The 18,853-nt window shown below is 46.0% G+C and overlaps 1 protein-coding gene across 1 annotated transcript in view; it reads right to left on the reverse strand.

Annotated features, from left to right (window-relative positions):
* Positions 1–18,853, reverse strand: part of LOC126524711 (uncharacterized) — a 313,342-nt gene that overhangs the window by 19,056 nt on the left and 275,433 nt on the right. Inside the window, exon 18 of the mRNA XM_050172996.3 lies at positions 11,080–11,198. Coding sequence (XP_050028953.2) covers positions 11,080–11,198 — 119 coding nt within the window. The remainder of the gene's footprint in view (positions 1–11,079; positions 11,199–18,853) is intronic.

Genomic DNA, 18,853 nt, shown 5'->3' on the forward strand with positions numbered 1-18,853 from the left:
TCAATTCAAAGCTATGCCATTCGGTCTATGCACTGCCCCAGCAACGTTAGAGCATATGATGGATTGTGCTTCAATAGCTCAAATGGCCAACATCCCTTTGCTACCTAGACGACGTTCTCGTATTTTTCTCTATATTTAAGAGACACCTAGAGCCCTTATCAGCTATTTTTCATCTATTTCGCAAGGCTTGGCTACAAATGAATTCATCGAAGTGTCACTTCGGTCGCTGGCCGATTGCAGTTCTAGGCTACCTCGACGATAATTCCGGTATTCAACTAGACTCGGAGAAAATTCGTGCTGTCACGTCTTTTCCTGTACCGCAGTCTGTCAAAGACGTCCGAAGTTTTATAGGATTATGCTCCTCCTTCCGACGGTTCGTGAAATATTACGCCCGACCACTCACTGATATTCCGAAGGACGTGCCGTTTACATGGGGTCTTGCTCAAGCAGCTCCTATTGCCCACCTAACTACCATGATCACCACGCCACCTGTACTCGTCCAATTTGACCCATCCTCTTCTACAGAGGTCCGTACCGGTGGCAGCGGTCACGGTATCGGAGCCGTCTTAGCCCAACGTAAACGGGGACAGCATCGCGTTATCGTGTACGCTAGCCGCCTCTTCGCAGCAGTGGAGCACAAGTTATAGATTACAGAGCGTGAATTCTCGGCTCGCGTCTGAGTGGTCTCCAAATTCCGCCCATATCTGTACGGCGCGCACGTTGTAATGACGGACCGTCACGCGTTTTTCTGGCTTTCGTCACTTAAGGATCCTACCGGCAGGCTTTGTCGCTGCGTTCTGTAGCTACATGAATATTCTTATACAGTAGTTTACAAGTGTGGCCGCCTACAGCAAGACGCAGGCTATTTATCACGTTATCCAGTGGATGAACTACTCGCCGTTCGTGACCGCGATACCGATGTTTTCGTTATCTCCGTTTCTAAACTGCTCCACGTCGCGAACGAGCAACACCGTGATGCCCCCTTGCGCTCCATCATTCATCGTTTGGAATCTTCGCCTTCCTATTCACCCCTTCACTTGTTTGTTCTCTGGGATAGTGTATTATACCAACAAAACTTTCACCCCAACAGTCCTGCCTTGCTTCTCGTCATTGCTAAGCACCTCCGGTCACTTGCGCTCCATTAACTTCCCGACTTACCAACCGCCGGTCACCTCGGCGTCTCCCGCACTTACGATCAGATTCGGCGACGCTTCTTTCGGCCAGGTCTTGCCCGATCGGTCTTGAAATACGTTGCGGCGGGTGACAAATGCTCCCTAGCGGGTGCCTTCAACCGCTTGACGTCCCGTTGGAGCCGTTCTTTCCCGTAGGCTTGGACTTATTATGGCCCTTTTCCTCTATCAACGTCTGGCAACAAGTGAACTGCTGTGGCGACAAATTACGCCACGCAATACGCCATCTCCAGAGCTCTTCCAAGAAGCTGCGCCACAGATGTCGCCGATTTTCATTTACAAGACGTGATTTTACAACATGGAGCTCCTCGCCAACTGCTAATTGACAGGGCCGGACATTCCTTTCAAAAGTCATCGCCGACATCATGTAGTCCTGCTCAACCACACACAAGCTGACTACGTCTTCCCATTCAGAAACTAATGGTCTCACAGAGCGTTTTATTCGAACCCTGAGAGACGGGCTTGCTCGTCTCCATACTGATTGGGACCTTGCTATACCTAATGTCACATTTGCGCATAATTCTTCGCGCCAGGACATTGCTGGTTACTCCCCATTGTTTTGTTGCTTGGCCGAGAAGGAACATTGCCACTGGACAGAGCCCTCGCATACGCCGCAGGAGAGGCGAGCGAATATGCACTTAACGTCATCACCAGGGCCGCCCAACCACGCAAAATTGCCCACGCTCACCACATGACCTCCCAAGAGAACCAACGGCGTTTGTACGATCGGCAACAAAGAGACGTGCGCTGTTCGCCTGGATCTCTAGTTCTTTCAGAGTAGAATGCTGGGATAGTTGGTATTTTGACATGCGAACCATATTGAAACACAGCGCAACGGGAGCGCACAACAGAAAGGAAGACAAACACAGGCACAAACTAACTGCTTTTATTGAAGCCAGACCCACAGGAGTCTACAAGCTGCGCAGACGCAGCGTTACAAGGAAAAATGGGATTCGTCGAACAGGAAGTGATTAAATGACGCGCAAAAGGAATTTCATTTCTGCATTGTACAGCTACTGCATTGGTAAGAAATATGTGTATTTTCCTTATGAGCTAGATTTCTTAGGAAGTGGTACTTCTATGGTCGTCGACCCATCACGTCGGGCTGTCAGAAAAAAGTGTCTCGGTACACAGGCGCATATCGAGTGCTGCGTGCCGTGACTCCACCTACGTACGAAATCGCCACATTCAGTGCCAGTGCCTCATCTGCCTCACATTCCAATGACGTTGTGGATGTCGCACGCCTCAAGCCTTCTTACTCTACTCTTGACACCTATATTTAGACGCACCAGGATGGCACTTCTGCTCATGTGGATATGCTACATGCACATCGCGTTTTTATTTAGGACGATGCGCGCGGGCACCCCACGATAAAGGCGAACTGCTCCTGGGTCTCGAGCTGTCGGCTGAACTGGCCAGCGCTGCAGTTGTATTTGTAAATATACAATGTAAATAGTCTTCAGTGCTTCATCCTTCGTACGCATAACAATATTGTCATGGGTATGAAATTATTTACACAATGTATTTACAAGGCGTACATAAACAGCAGCTGAGAATCTCGAGAGGCTGTTGCCACTTCGCCGTCTTCACCGTCGACGACAGTGTCCTCTTTTCCCACCGTAACACGAACCCCGGCAGCAAAAGCACCAAACTTCAGACGGTGCTTCAGACGGGGCCATCGGTAAGGGCATAGTAAGGCTTAAGCCGAGCGACGTGTACGACGTCAGGTAATGTGGAACTGGGTGGCATGACGGAGATCACGGGGATTATCTCGTAAGTCACATTGGTCACTTGACGTACAACGCGGTAAGGGCCTTTGTAGCACGGGAGGAGTTTCTCTGAGAGCCCCACTCGGCGGCAATAGGACCAATGGGACCATTCCTGCGATGCCAAAAACGAGTACGGGCAAGCTGGCGCGCATGGTCAGCGTGGGCAATGGCGTCGCGGGCATACTCGGTCCTCGAATCCTGTATCAAGGGGAGTGAACTGTACAATGATAATACAGAGTCACGACCGAACAATAAGTAAAAGGGGGAATACCGAGCAGTATCGTGGCGTGATGAATAATAGGCGAACATGACATACGGAAGCACCACATCCCAGTCCGTGTGATCGAGCGAAACGTAATTCGATAGCATGTTAGTAATGGTCCGATTAAGACGCTCAGTAAGGCCATTGGTCCGGGAATGATAGGAAGTAGCCAATTTGTGCTTGGCAGAACATGAGCGTAGGCTATCGGCGATGACTTGGGATAGGAAAGTGCGGCCGCGGTCAATAAGGAGCTGTCGCGGCGCACCATGTACTAAAATGATATCCCGGAGTAGGAAATCTGCGACGTCGGTTGCGCAGCTCGTGGGAAATGCCCGAGTGATGGCATAGCGCGTCGCGTCATCAGTAGCGACAGCGATCCATCTGTTGCCGGACCTTGACTCGGGGAAAGGGCCAAGGAGAACCAAACCCACGTGAAAGAATGGTTCAGGTGGAATGTCGATTGGCTGTAAGTACCCGGCACGAAGTGTTGCTGGCTTTTTGCGATATTGACAGGACTTGCAAGCAGATAGATAGCGCCGTACGGAGGTGCGAGGCCGGGCCAGTAGAAGCGGCGGCGCACGCGATCGTAAGTGCGAGCACACCCAAAGTGTCCGGCAGTTGGGTGTCATGAAGCTGCTGCAGCACGGTTTAGCGGAGGTGTTGAGGAACGACTAAGAGAAGGGGAGGACCGTCAGGATGAAAACTGCATTGGTACAATATCCCGTCGTTGAAGACGAACCACCGTAACGATAGATCAGTAGCAGCAGATTCCATTCGGTCAACGAGGGTCCTCAAAGCAGCGTCATGGCGTCATGGCGTCGGTGAGCACCTCTGTAGGGGCTGAAGTAGCGAAGTATCCTAGAATCGTTGGGGTGGTGAGCACGGTGGTAAGGCGAGAAAAGGCAGTGGTCTGAGAGGATCCCAATGAAAACGGCACACTTTTCTTCAGGAGATCTGTGATAGGGCGTGCTATGGTGGCAAAATCTTTAAAAAAGCGGTGGAAGTAAGAGCAAAGGCCCACGAAACTTCGGATATCTTTTACGGACTGTGGAACAGGTAACTCTTTCATGGCGTGAATTTTCTCTGGGTCCGGTCTGATGCCAGTCGCATTGGCGACATGTCCAAGAACAGCAATCGCACGGTGGCCGAAGTTACATTTCTTGAAGTTGATCTGTAGACCGGCCTTGCGAAAAACGGCAAGTACAGCTGAAAGGCGGTCAATGTGTGTGCTGAATGAGGGCGAGAACAAAATAACATCATCTAGGTAGCAGAGACAAATCGACTACTTGAATCATTGGAGGAATGAGTCCATCATAGGTTCAAAAGTAGCCGGAACGTTGCATAGCCCAAAAGGCATAACTTTGAAGTGGTAAAGACCATCAGGCGTTGTAAAGGCGGTCTCTTCACTATCTAGATCATCAACAGCGATTTGCCAATATCCAGACCGTAGGTCGATGGATGAAAAATACTGTGCCCCGTATAGGCAATCGACGACGTCATCGATACGAGGTAGTGGGTAAACGTCCTTCTACGTAATGTGGTTGAGGCGGCGGTAATCGACGCAGAATCTCCATGCGCCGTCCTTCTTTTTGACCAGCACGACAGATGACGCCCAGGGACTTGACGATGGCTCAATGATGTCTTTCACTAGCATCTTGTCTACTTCCGTTTTGATGACGTGACGCTCCGAAGTTGAAACTCGGTAGGGTCGCCGATGGATGGGTGTATTATTGCCTGTATGTATACGATGTTTGACAAGTGACGTCTGGCCTAAGGGTCGGTTGCTCAGGTCGACTATATCCTTGTAGGAAAGCAACAGACTCCAGAGCTGTTCAGCCTCCGCAGGAGTGAGATTCGGGGCGAACATTTTCCTAATGTCGCTGTCGGTATTGGCAGACCGGAAAGGCTTACAGGAAGCGTCGACGGCAAAAGTCTCAACGCAGCTAACTTCTAAAGAAGTGATCTAGGCAGAATTTGCTTAGCGAGATCGAAATTCACTGCAGGCAGATACGTGCGATTGTCTGTTACCCTCCGTACTGTATGCGGGACAGTAACGTTGTGGGTGAGAACGATGGCAGTTAAGGGAGCGGCGATGTAATCACCATTGGGAACTGGCGTAGAAGGCGACATTTCATTGCATGTCAAGACCTGTGATGGAACGTGAACAAAATCAGTCTGTCGTAAGCGAATTTCGTGTCGTGTCGAAGGAGCGTCCAGCAGAGGCAGGCCAAGACGCACAGTACTTGAGGAACACTCGATGAGCATTGAATAGGCGGAGAGGAATTCTAGGCCTAGTATGAGGTCACGGGGGCATTGGTCAAGCACAGTGAAAAGGACGACCGTATGGCGGCCGGAAATGCTCACATGTGTAGTACAATTCCGACCACGGTCACCATGCTACCGTCGGCGATTCGTACGAACCGAGTAAGGGCAGGCGTCAGTCAGGCAAGAACTTTGTTGAGGTACTGAGAAGTCTTAAGCTGTTAGAGATCCCACGCGTGGAGCTACTCGGGTCTAAACCGTAGGCGGCGCCCAAGTCTGGATGGGAACGTGGTGACGCTCCGCCAGCTATTGAGCCCTCTGGAGGGCCTTGAGTTGGAGTTTGAGGTCCGACCTCTTGAGGGCTTTTTCTTATTCGGGCTCACGGTAGAGAGGACCCTTTGATAACGTGGTACATTGCCATAGAATGTGCGAGAGTGAGCAGTGAGCGGGCAATAGTTGGGGTGAGCGTCGCCTAGCGGAACATATCATTTGGCAATTTCTTCCAGGAAGGACTCTGGCGTTCCCTCTTTCTCTTTGTGTGAGTGTAGAAGTCGGTCTAGCGCATGGTTTTGATTATCCTTTGTTTGGCTTTTGTCTAACATGTGTTTCAGGAGGTTCCACTTACTTCCTGTCCCCATGCGGCCGTCGACCGCCGAACAGAGTTCATGCCATTGGAGCCGTGTGAGTGCCGTAGAGTATTGGTCGATGACTCGGTTGAGGATCGTGATGCGTTTGCGCAGGCGTCTGTTGAGACTTTGCTTTCTCCATTGCTGTGGTGTGCGAAGTAAGGGTCAACCTCTGGGACGTCCAGTTCCGTTTGTATGGTTTTTGTGGCTCTAGTTATGTCGCCCTTTATCGCAGTGAGGACTTCCGCAAAGAACTCGTAGGTGTTCGTGTCTTCCTTCCGTAACTTACGAAAGGTATCCCAGTCTGTGAAGGTGAACGATCGGGGTGGGGTCCTCGTGTTTGGTAGTTCTGTGCATATGACGAACTGATCGCAGCCCAGGTTCTCTTGCGTGCTCGTCCATGTGGTAGTTTGCTACATGTCGGAGTAACGTGAGGTCCAGTGTAGTACCGCGTCGCGTCGACATACCCAATCTGGTGGGGAATCTGTGGACCGTCAACAGAGTGAGGGACAGGTTGTCTATTGCGCGCGAGAGGTTGTTAACGCTAGGCTTGATTCTGGGGCAACCCCACGGTGGTTGGGGGGCGTTGAAGTCACCTGCGGTAATGAGCGGCGAGTTTCGTGCCAATGATGTGGCTTTAGTAAGGATCGTGTGGAAGGATTGTTAGTGCGCGGGGGAGCTGCAGACGTTTGGTACAAAAGCGCTTTGTTTTAAGAGTCGGCTAGGTACGAGCTCGATTAGGATCGTCTCGATGCGACTGTTTTTCGGTAGGATGTCATTAACGATGTGCGCGAATTTTCTATTAACGAGCGTGGCGATGCCTCTCCTGGCGTCCCCTGATCTTTGGGAGACGGGGCGCTACCCTGAGAACGTGAGTGTTTCGCATATGGTTTCTTCCAATAGTATTACGTGCAGTGTTTTGGGTTAAATTTTGAGGTATTGTTGCAGCGAGGATTTGCGTTTCGCGTAGCTAGCGCAATTTCACGGCCAAATTTGTAGTGTATCCCGTGACGTGTTAGCCATGTTCTTGCGGAGGATTTATTGGTGGCGTAGGGTGCGTCGTCGTGTCCATCTGTTGTGGCTGACTAGCTTCTTTTTAAATTTTTATGGCGACTTTGTTTTCGACCACCTCTACACGATTCGCTAGGCTACGAATACTTTTTAGGTTCTCTCGCGTACGCGCAGAATTTCGCCTAGGGTGTCTTGCGGTGCATTACTCTCTCCTTCCGTCTCTGGGAGCGGAGGGGGTTTGCGTTTGGCTGTGCTTACCTTTACGTTTGCCTCTTGGAGTGGTGCGTGTTTGGGAGCTTTAAGGTTTTGAATCTGCACTTTCGCGTCATTAATCTGCGCTGTAAGCACTTGTATGGTGGCTCGGAGACCCACTAGTTCCTGTCGTAGGGCTGTGACTATCTCGCTCTCTTGCTCGGGCGATGACGACCGCGTTACCTGTTTGGTAGATCAGGCGTCCCGTTGCTGCTGCTGATGTTCTTTCCCCTGTACTCGCTCGGCCCACGTCAATTCAGTGTGGCCGGACGTAACAATTTTTTTTATGGCGGCGTAGGCGGCTGGCCATAATCGATATGTGTGCTCCGGTATCTATGAGTGCTGTCACGGGTGTGCCGTCAACTTGGACGTCAAGAAGGTTATGTCCCTTAAATAGCGTCAAAGGAGGATTTTGCGGCGAATCCGACATTGCAGCATCCCACCGAGGTGCCGCATTGCCTCGTTTTCCTGATGCGACGGTCCTTGGTAGGTCGGCGATGGCGAGCGGTGAAGCCGGGGCGGACGTGGCAGGCGACGTTGAGGCGAGGGCGAGCGAGCATAGCGGCGAGTCAAGGTAGTGGAGTCTGTAGCGTCGTAGAAGCGACGACGGGGTGAAGAACTTCGGGGCGAACTTGAATTCCAGAAGATGTTTTGAGGAGGCGACGACCAACGGCCCCGGCAGTGACGGAAAACGTGACCGATTCGGCTGCAGCAAAAACAGGTCGGCCTGTCGTCAGGTGCACGCCAGTCCGATGGATTCCTGGTAGTGTAGGGATAATGGACACTGTGAGGTGGACTGCGATAGGACCGAAGCATAGGAGCAGGGCGAGTGTCAGGGCGACTCATGGAGCAGGCGCTGGAAAGACCCATATTAGCGCTTTCCTGGCGAACTACGGACTGGATCAGCGATATCGTCTCAGCAGTGTTGTTCCAAGACGTCTCTTGAGGCGAGGCAGGAAACGCTGCTTTGAGTACGCGACGTATGATTCGGCTCACGTTTTCGCTTGGTGGTGGCGAGCTAGATTGGTCGGTGGGGCCGGTACAGGGAGAGGTCGCTGCAGTATTTGGAAGCCGTGTAAATTGATTGTATATACTGCAACTCTTCGCCAGCTCGAAACGGGAGCATTCCTTCATGATGGCGCGTCGACAGTCGATAAGTTTCTATAGACCAGAAGATTGAGTGAATCGTCCACGATGCCTTTGATAATGTGTCCAACCTTTTCCGTCTCTGGCATGGACCTGTCGATCTTGTGACAGAGGGCTAGGGCGTCCTGAATGTAGGATACATATGACTCGGTAGCAGTTTCGGCACGCGTGGTGAGTTGTTGCTTGGCAGCTAGTTGTCGACCGGTCGGATTGCCATGCCAAAAACGTCGAACAGCTTTTCTTTGAATAAATCCCAGCTGGTTAGCTATTCCTCGTGTGTGTAAAACCAGGTTCGTGTGATTCGGTCAAGGTAGATAGAACACGACTTTGGCCAGCATTATGGTCGGATCCCAGCTGTTCACTTTGCTGGCGCGCTTACACACCTTCAACCATTCTTCTACGTCAACACCATCAAGGCCGGTGAACTTGCCGGGGTCTTAAGGCTGAGGTAGAGCAACGTACTGAGTATGCGTAGTCGGCATTGCAGCTCCAGATGCGGTGCCTTCCACTGGAAGCATGGCCCCAGGCTGGGTAAGACGTCCACTGCGGAGCTCCTTGGCCAAGACGCGCACCCCGCACGCCCACCAAAATATCACAGGTATAAAAGTATTTGCACGATATATTTACAAGGCATACATAAACAGCAGCTGAGAATCCCGAGAGGCTCTTGCCACTTCGTCGTCTTTACCGTCGACGACAGTGTCCTCGTTTCGCACCGTAACAATGTCTACCTCCTTTGTAGACTCCTGCAAGTTAGTACAGAGGTAAGCGCTGTAGTTTCGGCAATGCTCCTCCGGGCGGTCACGGATAATTACCACACTCATGGAATGCTCCAGAGGGAATAGTGGCAACGTAATGGAAAGGTATAAGCGAGATTTTCACGTCGCTTTTTCCTCTGAGCCGCGCTACTGCCATGAATATGCTATGCATATAAAGCAGTAGCAGCAGCAGCAGCTAAGCAGCAGCTGAAAAGCAGCAGGAAAACAGGAGCAAAACAGGAGCCAAACAGCAGCAAAGCAGCAGCAAAGCAGTAGCAAAGCAGCACCAGCGGCGGCGGCGGCGGCGGCGGCGAAAAATCTTCAGAGGTCGGGATGTCAATCAGGGACATCTCTGGAAGAGCTGTGTCCGCTTGAAGAGCTGCAGTGCACGTATCCAAAGCCAGATTGTTATTGAGTATTGAGTAAACGAGAGCCTGAACGTCAAGCATCATCCACAACGTGGCCCATGTTTTCACCAACAAATGTTAGTTGGTGCTATGCTCCATATCCTCATTACAGCAGTGAACTTTCTGCGCTTTTCGTAAAAGACGCCTATAACGGATTGTAATATTGTATTGGTAATTTACTGCAAGGACCGTAATTATTTCACGCACTTATTACTATCTTTGAGTCGGCGGAGTCCGGTCGTGCGTTCACCAGATAAAAAACTACAGTTTTGATAACTTAACCACAACCAGCGACTTCTGAAAAACCGGCTTTTCTCCTTCGGTGCTGACTCTGTGGCGAAGATCTTGGGCGAAGACGTCAAGCTCAATGCTTTCGCAGGAGCACATATGTGCCGTATCTCCACATGGTTAGCCACAACCTCAAGAATGGGTCGAATAACTATGGGGTACCTGTTGTTTTCTTCGCCACTAAAAACTGTCCAGACTCTGTCCCAAATCACGGGATGCACGTCAATCACTACGGGCAGTGTTCCACAGGAGTGGTATATGAAATTCTACTAACCTATGGAAATGCACAGTGACGAGTGGGTGGGTCCAGTCGGGCCTACGTCGGGTAAATTGGCAACTGCGTCAACGACGGAATGAGAGAGCTTGCAAACAGTTTAAAGAAGGCTTTGAGTGAGCATCTTTCTGCGTATTGGCGATCTTGGTTTTGTGAACAGCCTTGTTCTCATGTGAGCATCCTGGCAGAAGTAACGATAAAACAGAGCGGGTACTGTTGGAAGCAATTCACATTCGAATCAATGATCAAGTTGTGTCAGAGCTGAGTTTCTTTATATGACGCCAAAACGAGTTTGCTAAGCTCTTGGCGTTGATAGCGCCTCCTGTTCTTCGTTACCCCTTGTTGCCGGCAACATTGGCTGCAACTCCCAATGCTTAAACTTCCTGCCCGGCTGCGTGGGCGGGCTATCACGTAGCACGCACGCAAGCACGCACGGCTAATTGCACCAATGTGCTCCTTCCCGTGGCGCCGCAAGAAGTTCAATGCACCGCAGACATTGAAGGAATACCATTTGACGCCCAGTGGCAAGATTGCGAGTAGGTATAGGAACTCAACTCCCGGACATCCTATGCCTGCAGCATAGATAGGTTCACGGAGCCAATCACACGTGGCATTGCACTACGGCGTTTCTTGATTGCAGAGGCAGACTATTGTGCAGTTCATTGTAACTCAAGTGCAAAAAAGAACGAGTTAGAATGCAAGGAAAGAAATGAGTGTGTCCTCGTTCTTTCTTGTGCATCAGTTATGGCAAGTCCGTTCTGAGTTGCTCACCACGCAGTCGATCGATTGTACAGTTCTTTTGCATCAATCTCGCAAGACAGGCTCTGTACTTACCGACTGAACCACTTGGAACACTTGACGGCAAAGTCGAGGACAGCTCCACAGACTCCGATGAGCGCGAAACCCAACCACATGTCGACGTGGCCACCAATGTAGATCATCAAGTCTTCCATCTGGCGGGAAAAAAAGAGGCTTTCAGCGAAATATTACGTTATGGTAAATCGCCCACAAGCAGGCAACTGCTAAACAACTAAAACGAAGTGGCTGATTACTTCGTGAGGAACCGCATCTGAACTGAACCGTACCGGAAAGCGCGTTCGAACTACAATTTGGGCATAACTGTGGTCGAACGGATATATTTTGAAACATGGCTGAATTGAAACAGACCTTCATCCCAGAAGCAGTAACTAGCTTAAATATTTAAAATATAAAAGGCGGCAAGAGTAGCCATAAAATTCGCTATTTATCAAAGTTACTATTTCGCAGAACAAGATCGCAAAGTTGGTCAGGGTCAAATTTAGTCAAACGCAAGCGTATAGAACACGAACACGCACATAAAGAAAAAAGTCAATGCTGATTATCAAGTGAAAGATTGCACAGTGGTGCAGGACACAAAGATATATCTATATGTACACTAGATGCTGCATGTGTGTTAGTCAGCACCTCTGATATGGAAAGTGCTGAGTGAAACGCAATCTTCATGGCTGTGCATAAAAGAAGTGCGTTTATGGAAACAGCGCATTATTAGAACACGCACAGTTAGGCAACGTTAAAGCGTGGTGTAATCGCATAATTTTGCAATCGGTGCGTCGGAATGGTTTTCGTTCTGGTTTAGTTTCGTTCCACTGAAAAAGGAATGAAAATAAAATTATCCGTAACGGTTCATAATGGTTTTGGATAACGGGTAAAATCTTTCGAAGCAATGTAAGGATAAAACCATAATATTTCTTTTTCTCAATAAGTGAATGAGAAATTTTTAGATCGTTCTCAATGCCTTGATTCAAGACATTGAATATGATCTCATAAGGAACACGTTATTTAGTGTACTCCTTGAAATGCGGGACTGCTGTTTTGATCAAACGAACTTAAACAAGCACAAGCGAGCGATAAAACTTGGGTAACAAAGCGTTGCAGCCGTAGAAAACGAAACGATAAGCACGCAAGCCCTGGGTTTTTCTGCGCTGCCGATCTGCCAGTGCACCGAGCGACAGGTTCATTAGTGAAGCGCTCGACCGGCTATCGCTCGCGCTATCGCTGCCTGAGATACGCGCTAATGCTGCCTAACGTCGGTTCGGGATTGCCGAATCGAACTTTGCAAAAAATTTTTTTGGAAATCTATTGATTTTCCATCGATATTTAATAATAATAATAATAATCTTTATTTCCATCGGGATGATGGAGGAGGTTGCGGGTAAAAGCTGCTCGTAAACGGCAGCTTGACAAAGGCCCACAGCCCCCTTCTACAGGGCAACAACAGCAAAGCAGGGAAAGACACACACAAGTATACATATAATCTCTTCGCCATTTAGCAGAGCCAAAATTAACAGGATCGTTTCATCAATGAAATAAATATAGAAACAATGAAAATAGAACAACAATCAATACAATAAGTACAGAGGGTATAAAGCTGTACAATAAACACAGGATTAAGTATACACATTTTAGGAATACAGGTGGAGTTACTAAGAATGTGTGCAGTGAAGCTGTCGCAGTTCACGTTTAGATAGTTTAAGTAGGTCAGTCCCGGATTTTTTACAGTTGTTTAATAGAGTTGGAAGTGTGAAGGATAATTTTTCCATTGTGTAATTGGTTCTAGGAGTTGGTACAATCCACTCCTCTTTATGACGGGTAGGGTAAAACACAGTGCTCTTTTTCAGTAATGACAATTCATGCAGAGATTCAAGGTGATATTTTAGTTCGCGCTGGAATGCAACTGCTAGCTTATAATTGTAAAGATTGAATACTGGTATTATGTATGCTTTGGAAAAAAGAGCTTGCGAGTGACTGTTGTATGGTAGATTAAAAAATACTCTGATAAGCTCTTTTTGAAGTATAAAGATCTTTTGCAAATTTGTATACGTGGTTGTGCCCCAGACCAAGAAACAGTAATTAAGATGAGAGTAAAACAGGGAATTATAAAGCAGGATCTTTACTTGATACGGGAGATATGATCTGTTATGGGAAATAATGTGGACTGCTCGAGCTAACTTAGAACAGCATCAATGTGACTATCCCATAGCATGTCCTGAGAAAATGTAACACCCAGAATGTTAATATTATTTGTGATTTCTATTGGTGCGCCACCATAACTTAAGCTTACATGAGAATTTAGCTGCCTCAATTTAGGTCTAAATATTCAGCTTTCGTCTTATTAATATTTATGTTAAGATGGTTTACTATTGACCACGTTTTAAGCTTGGTAAGGAGAAAATTTGCGTCATTGTGTAAGATATGGCAATCTGGAGCAGATAGAAATATACTAGCGTCGTCGGCATACAAAACATATTTAGGTTTAGTAGAGAGGTTAGTGAGATCATTGATATAAATGCTAAAAAGAAGCGGACCAAGAATGCTGCCCTGAGGAACACCTTTAAGTATAGAATTTAAATCAGAACGATACGTTTCCATTTGAACGAACTGCTGTCGAAAACTGAGATATGATTTGATAAGTTCAAGAAAATGACCTCGGATTCCATAAATTTCCATTTTCTTCAGCAAAGTTAAGTGATGAATACAATCAAATGCTTTAGAAAAGTCGACATAAATACCTATTACAAAGTTGTTTTTCCAAATTCGGACAAAATAGATTCTTTCTGTTCCAGCAAAGATAATTCGGTCGATTTGTTCTTCCTAAATCCATATTGAGCATCTGAAATAAGCTTGTGTAAATCAAAGAACGAGCAAAGCTGATAATGAATAAGCTTCTCCAAGCTTTTGGAAAACATGGGTAAGACGGAGATGGGTCGGTAATTATTCATATCATTAGGATTACCCTTTTTGAAGAGCGTAGTTACTTTAGCTATTTGCATTCGCTTTGGCAAGCATGCACTTGTTAGGCAAAGGTTAAAAATATGGATTAAATATGGACATAAGACATCCAACATATATTTCACCGGACGTGTCTGAATTCCTTCAGCGTCGCCCCCAACTTGAACTATTATTTAAAGAAGAAAAAACTGATCTAACTTGATCTTCTGTTACAGGGCTTAGAAAAGCAGATGACTTATTTCTAAAGGGCATAAAATTGTAAAAATCTTCAAGTATACCATGATCAAAATAATGAAGTAAATACTCATTAAAGGAATCTGCCGGGGCGCAGCCAGACACTTCACAGTCATTTATTGAGAACTTCTCGATTCTATAGGTGAAAGTTTCGTGCGTTTAAAAACAGCGCTCAACTTTTTTTATACGAGGTCATTTTTCGTTAGGCAACTCTGGAATGCAGAATCAATGTAACTAGATCTGCTTTTTTAACCACCTTGTTTAATTTATTTCGGCACGCCTTAAATTGCTTTAAGCTATCAGGATCTTTTGTTTTAATAAACTGATGGTAAAGCATATTTTTCTCGTTGATTTTTCGGCGCAGTGCTGGAGTTATCCAAGGTTTGCGGATTTTTTTACCTAGCTTAAACGTTTTTATTGGAAAACGTCGCTTGTAAATCTGCAGGAACTGGTTCATAAATTTTTCATACCCTTCATCGGCATTTTTTATCTCCACTACCCATGTAAAATCTGACTTCAGTAGTTCAGTCCTGAAGCTGTCTAAATTTGACAGAGTAATAGATTGAAAAAAAAATGGGTGGTCGGCTTTTGCATCCTTCTAAATTCTGCTTCTTTATCATAACAAATAACGGAAGATGGTCGCTAAGACCACATGATATAGCTCCTACTGTGATGTCTGTATTATCAAAATTTGTCACAAAAAGGTCTAGCAGTGTTTTATTGTCTTTCGTAATTCGGGTCGGTAATGTGATTGCATTATCGCAACCATTTGATGTAATAAGCATTTTCATGTTTCTTTGTTCGTTAGTGTTTGCTAACATATCTATATTGAAGTCGCCGGCTGACGTGACAGAGTAACCATTTGCAGAAACAAAATCGAGAAACTGCCCGTAAAATAAAAAAAAGCTTGAGACATTTCCATGTGGGGGCCGGTAACAAACAGAAAACACATGCTTGTGTACACGAACTGACAATATTTCAAAATCATCACATAGCACAGAAAAAGAAGGAAGCAGTTCACACTTTATATTCAACTTCATCAATAGCATGACTCCACCACCACGACAATTTTTCAGATTTAAGCAGAAGGATTGATAACATGAAAACCGAAAGTTATCCTGGTCGTCTTTACACCAAGTTTATGTTAACATGACAGCGTCGAACAAAAAAGAAAAACTAGAGATAAAACAATCCAGTTCTGCTTCCGTGTTGTAAAGTGCGCGAACGTTTAAATGAAGGCATCTTAGTGAATTTTTGTGCTAGTTCGTTGCAACTGCGTTTACATCTTTGGAAGAAGGTAATTGTCATTAGCCATTTTCAACTCCGACAACATATTTTACACCCATTTTTTTGGACACATTGCAATATGCTATGACGGAAGGTCACGCATATTGCGCACTACGATTGCCTACTGGCCATCTGTTTTGCGCATGAAGATCTTTCCATTCCTGTGCCAGACATACGATATGCATTTTGTTTTGCTCAGGCCTTCGTCAGTCGCAACAGATGCCGGTTATGACTAGCCATATTTTCCATAATGGCAATGTTGCTTTTTTCGTCCCTCACTTTATTCCTTTCTCGAGCCACTTATCTCTTACAGCTTGCCTGGTGTATCTAACTATTATTCCTGGGATCCTATCGTGCTTTACAGGTAGCTGGTGAATTGCATCGACGTCTGCGCTCGAAAGCCTTGAAACTCCTATCGTGTCAGCCATAGCGTTTACCTTATCTAGCAGATTTTCAGGTTCGGTGGTTCCATAGAATTCAAGCTGAACCTTGAATCCTATGGAATTCAAGGTTCAGCTTTCTGCTCCTCCTTTCAAGACCATTGACGTCATTTCGCAACGTTTCATTTTCTTCTTTTTTTCGACCTTTCTCTCCAAAATTTCCAATCTCTTTTGAATATCCTTTGTCTCTTTTTCCTGGGTAGTTAGCCTTTCTAGCACTTCATCATACTTTTCTGACATTAGCTCTACAGCTGTTTCAATGCTAGCTACAGTTTCTTTAGGCGGCATCAGCTCATCTAATTTTCCATTTATAGTAACGAGTAGGGTTTTAATGTCGGCTATCTCGTCATCAGACAGCTTTTCACCTTGATTGTCTCCTTTGCTGTTTCCATTTTTGCATGTGGGGCATGCCCATTTCTGCTTGGCTGACTCCGATTTTCTTTTGTACTGCTTTACGGCAAGCCCAGCACAGGTTCCGAGATGGTACAATTTGTTTGCACACAGTACATTTGGCAGAAATTGGCTCGGGCGTAAACGTATTTCAATGTATCAAGAGAAAAATTGTGGAAATTCCATTGATATTTCATGGAGGAATTGTTCAACAGTCATGGGAAAGTGGCCACCGTGAGTGCATTGTATATGCATTGGAGTATTATTGTGTTGTTTTTCCATGGGCTCTTCATTGTACTTTCGTTGCGTTCTTTTTTCACGGGATCTTCATTGGATTTTCATTGTACTGTTTGCCCATTAGGTTGTCATAGCATTTTGTTTATTTATTCAAGTGACCGTACAGGCCCTACGGCAGGGCATAAAGTAAGGGGGGCATATTAAACAGTAAAGTATAAAAAGTACAAATTTCCAGCAGGAACAGTGCTATAAAAAGATTACCGTGTTACACAATATTGAAGGCACAAGGAATACAAAGCAACATCTGAAGGCACACTAACACTTGTTACTGTCAACAGAGCAAAAGGAATACTGTTTATGAAAATGATATACAATATGGCAAAAATGCGCGATAAAATACACTAGATTGGGCACTCGTGAACGGTATTAAATTGCATTAATCCTCAATGCAATTACTTCATGTAACCTAATGCGTCGTACTGAGGCTCAATATGAAGTGCAGCCAACAGTAACAAACAAGAAGGCATATTAAAAAGCAGGATATTACTTATTTTATTTATCGCGAAAGAAGCAAGTACAAGCTGTTCTTGATGTGCGGAACACTGGCTCCTGTAAACTGGGCAGGTAAATCCTGAAAAACATGAGTAAAATAAACAATGTGCAGCTTTAGCAAATTAGCAGGGAATAATGCCTATTTTATTCACAAAACTAAGCAAAAGATATCTGCTAGAAGCTTTCGTATTTAATCCGGGTACTATTGATGTTCGTTATCAGGTGCTAATGAGTCATGGTAAATGTGGCAAGAGCTTTGTTCCAGCTGCTAGACACAATATATACAACTAAATGAGCTTCTATGCAGATTAAACTAGCTTCATGCTTGAATTATCCTTCTCAAAAATTGTGTAATATTTTTGTGTTCTCCTTGATTAAATAATTATTACAAACAGGATTAACTTTTACATTACCTGAGGGTCACTATGGCAATGCAAGGCTTGAAAACAACACATGAAAACATTGCGTCTGCAACGCACTACTTTCCGACACTCTTTAATTGGTTCAAGAGAACACATTCAGCATTTTTAAAGTAGATGCAGCCTGCTGCTTACACATCACAACAGTGTTGGTCAGACATGTCGCGAATGAACTAAATAAGATCCATGCTTAACGTGACTGTCACACGAATGTGATTGGGCTCTTCATCTTTGCTCAGAGACTAAGGACCTGCTAGAGTGAGCCTTTCATTCAACATAAGTCCATATATTTGACTCTTTGTAATATCAATAAGCGCTAGGCTAATCCAAGAAGTCCTGAAAAATATTGCAGGCATTTCTTCGTCAAAAAAGATATAAAATAGCTGGCACATAGCAAATCACCGAGCATGTGCCAAACTGTGCCTTTAGAACGAGCTAGTGCAGAAGAAGTACACCTAGGACTATATGTGTGCTATCTGGCCATCTATGATCAATCCATAACTCAACCAATCATTTTATCAGGCTCCTAACAATTGTGCATAACATCGTGACCATAATATTATTAATAAAGGAAAGAAACTATTTGTTTTTCCACGCTAATTATTAGAAACACTTACTATACTTCAGCTAGGTGCTAACAGTACAGTTAGTATAAACACAATAGGCTTTCTTCAACTTATACGCGTGCGCCGATTTAATTATGTAAGACTAAAATGGCCGTATTACAAAGGTGTGCACAACTATTACTGTCTCCCCACGTATGGTGTTGAGGGCCTCCTCTTGAACCGTCTCGCCCCGGAGACAGCTCTTGCCTCCAAAGAGCCACTTGCTGCGGAGCTCACCATCAGTAAAAACGTGGCACAAAAGCGCCCTGGCTAATTTTTCACGGCCACTGTCGCAGGCCCGGCTCAGCTGATCGAGGATGGTCTTATCAATCAGCGTCTCGCCGCCAATGTTAACCTGTACACAGAAAATTAAGCGACGCTTTAGAAGCTCACTTTTGACTTCACGGAGCATAAAGCTGAACAATTTATCATCAAATGGACTAGCCATAATTGACAGCAGAAGAAAAACAAATATCTCGCAGCATCGTCGCATAATTTGCTTTGCAGAGACAATTTATTAGGCAGTTACATGCAGTTACTAACACTGCAGCTCGTGTGCGAATAAAAAAGCAGTGAGAGACAAACATAAATTGTTAAGGGGTGGACTTGGTACTTGCCGGCTGGTTGCCCACAGATACACAAGCTGTTGTCAGTGAGTGTGATAGCGTACACGATC

The sequence above is a fragment of the Dermacentor andersoni genome, chromosome 3 (assembly GCF_023375885.2).
Source record: "Dermacentor andersoni chromosome 3, qqDerAnde1_hic_scaffold, whole genome shotgun sequence".
Lineage (NCBI taxonomy): Eukaryota > Metazoa > Arthropoda > Arachnida > Ixodida > Ixodidae > Dermacentor > Dermacentor andersoni.